Here is a 5,694-nt window from a genome sequence, read left to right on the forward strand (position 1 = left end):
AGGGTTTAATATTTAGAATATAAAGTTTAGGGTTTAGTATTTAGGGTTTAGTATTTTCTGACGGATTTATCAATATTAAAAAGTTATATTTTTTTATAATTGCTACTATTTTTTGTTTATCTAAAAACATAATTTTATTTCATTAAATTTTTATTACTTGGTTTCCTTTTTTAAAAGATATCAAATTTCAAGTAACTAATTTCTATTGGTGGGTAAATGTAGAGGTTCATCTTAAGGGGTGAAGCTAAGTTTTGTTCAAAATTTAATTGGTTTGCAATATTTCTTAGAACATACAATTTTTAAAAAAAAATATTTTGAAAACCAGACAATAATCAATTGAAAGACTTTACGTACAAATAAAACCAGAAATCAATAAATTAGAACTTAGATTTATCCCAAAAGTTGTTCAATATATATGCGTTATATCCTCAATATTTAATATTCATTATAGTCCAAAACTTTCCTAATAATCCAAATAATTCCTAAGTACTTCTAAAATCAACCACAATAAATAGATGATTTTTAGGTACACTATATAAACCACGAATCAATCAAATCCAATTCCATATATAGATTTTTATTACAGCACCAATTATAAATTTATAATAACGAACCCAATATCCGATTCAATAGATTAAGAAATTAGAAAAAGAGTATTAGAAAGTAGGGAATTCGAGATCGGCTCCACATTTTCCATGAGGGAAAACCGGACATTCGATTAAACCGGAACCAGACTGGTCAACACAAAGATAGACCTGGTACAATTGGCTATTGCCAGACCCGTCTGTGTTGCATTGAATCCATGGAGTGAAACCCGTTGACTCTTTAATTGCGTCTCTAATGCTCTCTATACTGTAAGATTTTCCATCCGGATTGATTCCTATTACGTAATAAACCAAACTTAATCAGATCATTATATCCAAACTGGGTTAAGAGGAAACTAGATTCAAAGCGTACCGGCTTTAGTTAGAGCTCCAAGAAGATCGGTTTTCTGCTTAAGGTTAAGAGCGGTTTGGAAATACTCATGTTGGTCAATAACCGACTCGGAGCAAGTACCATGCTTCTCCCATTCATGTTCCCAAAAATCTTCGCCTGAGCCGCTCGGGCAAGCCAGTGTAGGCCAGCTCTTCTCCATCGAGCTAATCAGATCCGATATCTGTGGTAAACCGGATTAAAAAATGACCAGTTACGTTGGAAATTTAAACCGGTATTCAGCCACAATTGAACCGGATCACTCAAATTAAGCGTAGATTAGATAGGTACTCAAAATGTTATTACCGATGATGAATCAAATGGTTTAGTGTCGTCACAGTTAGAAGGATAAGTTCCATCTTCGTAATTAGGCCAAAGACCGTGGATTCCAAAATCAGCAGCTGGTTTGCCCGAAGTTGGAAAGCAACAACTCTTCTCTGTGTCACAGTATGATCCTGGCCACTTTATAATAAAACATAAAAATAACATTAAAAATGAATTTAGTGATTACAAAATAATCTTGGTTAGAGAATGATTAGAAATGGTTTAGTTACTTGTTGGACGAAGTAGAAGAAATCGAAATCTTTAGAAGAAGCAGCGAAGATAGAAGGCAAGATCAGGAGAAGACTGATCAAACACAGTGACGCATGAAGCAGCTTCATTTTCGAAACGATTGATTGTAGTTTGGAGATTTGAAGTTGTAAGATCGAGATTGTTATTGATGAATATATATAGGGGAACAAAATCAGAGGAATGTGAAAAGAGATTATCTCTTTCCTTGTATGTGTTTTAGTTTAATGACAGATACATTTAAACAAAAAAAAATGACAGATACATAAAACGAATCTGGGCGTATATCCCTATTATGCGAAATTAAAGTACGTATATCTACGAGATTTTGTTCCTGTGTTTCCTTAAAAGTCTGAACAAGGACATGAGATAACGTGTGAACATGGTGTGTGGTTTTTAGTTTGAATTCGTAACGTTCCCACTTGTTGGTTAGATACAAGGTTCCGTTCGTATCCTCGTAACTGGCCAATTATTTTCTTAATCCCATTTATATCTAATCTAATTATTAATAATTTTACTATGGTTTATTAAAAGATTATAAAATGTACAAGTTCCTTTGATGAAAAATAGAGATAAAAGCGATGAAGATTCTAATTTTTTTAGTCAAAATAAAAAAATCTGTTGACGCATTCACTCACGCACGTAAAATAGGTTGAAGCACGTTTTCGATGATCTTATTCTCTCTTTTTTACAGGAAAATCTTATGATTTTAATTTTGTTTATTGCATAATTATCTGATAGCATGTATTTTGTTGGTTTAGTTTAAAAAAAAATTGTGTTTCAAAAAATATAATTTAGATATTTTTTTTTTCATAGTGAGTAAATTATAAAATCAAATTTATCAAATAACTTGTCATTGTCGTCATAGAGATTAATAACCAAATTCATATTGTTATTTATTGTGTTAATTTTGGTATATCCACCTACAAAAACATTAGGGCAGTTAGTTTGGTTACCGTAGGTTCCGGCGTCTGCGGTTGTGGATGAATCTGAGTCTGCAGCTGCGTCTATTTATTTGGTTGTTGTTTGTTTCGTAAACGCAGACGTAGACGTAGCTTGTTGTTCATTTTGAAGACATAAGACGCTGATGCAAACGTAGCCGCAGAAAGTAGATTTAGTGTTGTTCCTTTGGCAGATGCTGAGGTGATTTTCATTTATTTTATAAAATATAGTTTAAATTTGTAAAACTGAATTTTAGATAAATAAAATGTAGTTTAAATATATTTACATCTATCAAAATATTATAATTTATTAGTAATAAAATTTTAGTAAAATTTACAAATTTAACAACTCATTTTATCATAAATTATAAGCTAAATTAAAACAAAAATAATATATCAAAATATTTATCACAAAACAAAAGCTAAATAATACATCAAGTCTTAGATAAATAAAACAAATATTTCAATATCACATAGAAATGATAATCAAAGTTATAAACAAAGAACAACAACTCATTAACTAAAACATTTAATACGGTAAACAACATCTACCATATTCTTCTGTGATGGTCTTACGCAAAGCTTCCATCGCTGCATCACTGGTCGGCTCATATACAATATGTCCATCACCACCACCACCACCACCACCACCACCACCACCATCATCATCATCATCATCATCATCATCATCATCATCATCATCATCATCATCATCATCATCATCATCACCTTTTTCTCCTTCTTCTTCATCACCATCACTAGCTATCACCTTCTTCTCCTTTTCGATCATCATCACTTTGCCATTGTAGCACCATCAACTCATCTCACACTTGAAGAATCTGCAACGTACCATCAATGCTTTAGAACAAAGACCATCACTATCAGTATAAAAATAGAATGGGACTATTACCTCAAAGAAAGAGAACTCGAGATAGGTTTGTCGGAGAACAAAGAGATGCGTTGGAGACCGAGAGAGAGAGAGAGAGAGAGAGAGAGAGAGAGAGAGAGAGAGAGAGAGAGAGAGCTTGGGATGGGTTTGTATCGGAGAGCTCGTGATGGCGAGAGAGCTTGAGATGGATTTGTGTCGGAGAGCTCGTGATGGAGAGAGATGGAGAAAGATGGAGAGAGATCGATGGAGAAGCCGAGACGAGAGAGACGGAGAGAGGCTGAGACGAGAGATATGGATGGAGAGAGGCAGAGACGAGAGAGAGAAGGCTGCGTCAAAATGGAGAAGAGTTGCGTTAATGGAGAAAAGCTGCGTCTAATTTAGAAATTAGGATTGCGTATTTTGTAAATAATCAGATACAATAAAGGCAAATATGTAAAATAAACCTCTGAACGCGGGTTTTTATCGCAGTCGCAGAGTTTTTCGGTGGTCGACGCGAGAATGCAGCATCTAGACGCAGCTGCAGTGACGGCGTCAACCAAACGAACACGTTTTTAAAAAAAATTGTCGCATCCGCAGACACAGGTAGCTGCAACAACCAAACGAACATCACAATTAAAGGACAATGCATTTCATGCCAAATTTTATCAAGTGCTATTATTTTCATTGGCTAATAACAGTAAATATTATATGTCTATGTATTTTAACTGATTTGGAAATCATAAGGAACTTATGATTTTACACAGTTTATTAATTTTCGAATCTAACAAATGAATTTTTATATATTTCTAAAAATATCCAAATTTATTTATTGATACTTTTATATTTTTAAATTTATTAAAATTTATTATAAAATAATTCATAAATAAAAGTTTAGAATGAAATCACTCAGATTTCAATCTCTATTTACAAATCATTCTAAAATGTGCTTTTAATATAAATAAATAAATCATAATTCAATAATATATAATTTTACTTAAATTTTTATGCATTAAAATCCAGAGAGCAATACCTCCATTAAAAATAGAAATGTATCTAGCATACTTCTTCAAAAATACAATAGAAAGATAGGAAAAAAAAAAGAATACTCCCTCGGTTTTATAAAGATACAAATTTTATGAAAAAAGTTTTGTTTCAAAAAGATGCATTTTTTATATTTTCAATATAATTTTTATCAATTAATAATGATTAATTGTAAAGTTCAAGAAGATTAATTGCATTTACCGAATTCTTATTGATTTAAAATCACATAAAATAGATAATCACAGAATTATGAATTTAATATTTTAATTTAATATGTTTTATTAATCTGTGTTAAAAACCAAAACATGTAACATTTTGAAAAAGAGATAGTACAATTTATCTTGAAACACAGAATTCTATTTGTTGGAGCCGTTACCGACATGCTTAGCTCCAACCTCCAACAAGTGTTTTAAAGTAGACGATAGCTGAACTGTAAAGTCCTTGTTATTATTGATGTGATGTGCAATGTGTTAAGTTGATGACATTGTCAATCACCAAGTCAACGAAGTATTTCATATTTCATTACCTCTAAAAATGAAAAGGAAACATAATATAAAGTTGTAAAATCTAGAGAAAACCATTTAGCATCTATTCACACAAAGAAGGAAAAGACAGTTTTGTGGGTCTATTGGTTATTAACTTTTTATTACAAGCATCAAAGTCCAAAGATAACTTGAACACTTTCACCTTTCCATGTTACTGCATACAATACTGTGATCTCTGCAGAATACATGAATCACTTATCAATATGAATTTATTCCAAGTTGATTTTACCAAAAATGTTTTAAACAACAAGGATTGTACCTTGTGTCGACAAGGTGACAAATTAGATACTCATCTGGAGATAAGACTGCTTGAATCAACAAAACTATATGGTTGTTTCTGTGGTCAAGGTCACCAAAATCCCCACAGGAACATTTTACCATCTTCAAAATGATGAAACCTTTGAATATCTCTAAGAACGACTTTCCTACCAAACATCAATCAAAGCTGTTTTCACATACTTACGGAATCCGAGTTTATTAGCATACTCATGTATAATGTATCCATTTTCCTAAAATCTAACGATCCTAATAAACGAACAAGAAGACAGAACACTCAAAAAGGTGGACTCATTAGACTTCAAGTATCGAGTTCACGGAACAAGGATAACACTTCATTCGGTCTGTTTCTTCTCCCTTGTCCCGTTAGCATAGCGTTATAACTTATAGTAATTAAGAAACAACGCACGGCAGCATCCACATCTCCACACTCCATGTACATATTGATAAGCGTAGAACAAACATTTAAGTATTATCAAGC

At 32.2% G+C, this 5,694-nt stretch overlaps 1 protein-coding gene across 1 annotated transcript; it reads right to left on the bottom strand.

Moving 5' to 3' along the window:
- Positions 1-547: 547 nt before the first annotated feature.
- LOC108852138 (ribonuclease 1-like) lies at positions 548-1,759 on the bottom strand. Its single transcript, XM_018625640.2, has 4 exons — positions 1,527-1,759; positions 1,279-1,434; positions 958-1,156; positions 548-880 (listed from the first exon to the last, which is right to left on the bottom strand). Exons 1-4 carry the CDS (start codon positions 1,632-1,634, stop codon positions 657-659), a joined length of 687 nt encoding a protein of 228 aa, XP_018481142.1. The 5' UTR covers positions 1,635-1,759; the 3' UTR covers positions 548-656.
- Between the last annotated feature and the right edge of the window lie 3,935 nt (positions 1,760-5,694).

This window comes from Raphanus sativus, chromosome 4 (genome assembly GCF_000801105.2).
Source record: "Raphanus sativus cultivar WK10039 chromosome 4, ASM80110v3, whole genome shotgun sequence".
Taxonomy (NCBI): Eukaryota; Viridiplantae; Streptophyta; class Magnoliopsida; order Brassicales; family Brassicaceae; genus Raphanus; species Raphanus sativus.

Excerpts from the sequence above, each read along its gene's own strand:
- LOC108852138 (XM_018625640.2), bottom strand. The coding sequence starts at position 1,634 with ATGAAGCTGCTTCATGCGTCACTGTGTTTGATCAGTCTTCTCCTGATC. Across the intron at positions 1,435-1,526 it reads TCTTCTACTTCGTCCAACAA|TGGCCAGGATCATACTGTGA; the intron begins GTAACTAAACCA and ends TTTATTATAAAG. Across the intron at positions 881-957 it reads TGGAGCTCTAACTAAAGCCG|GAATCAATCCGGATGGAAAA; the intron begins GTACGCTTTGAA and ends ATTACGTAATAG.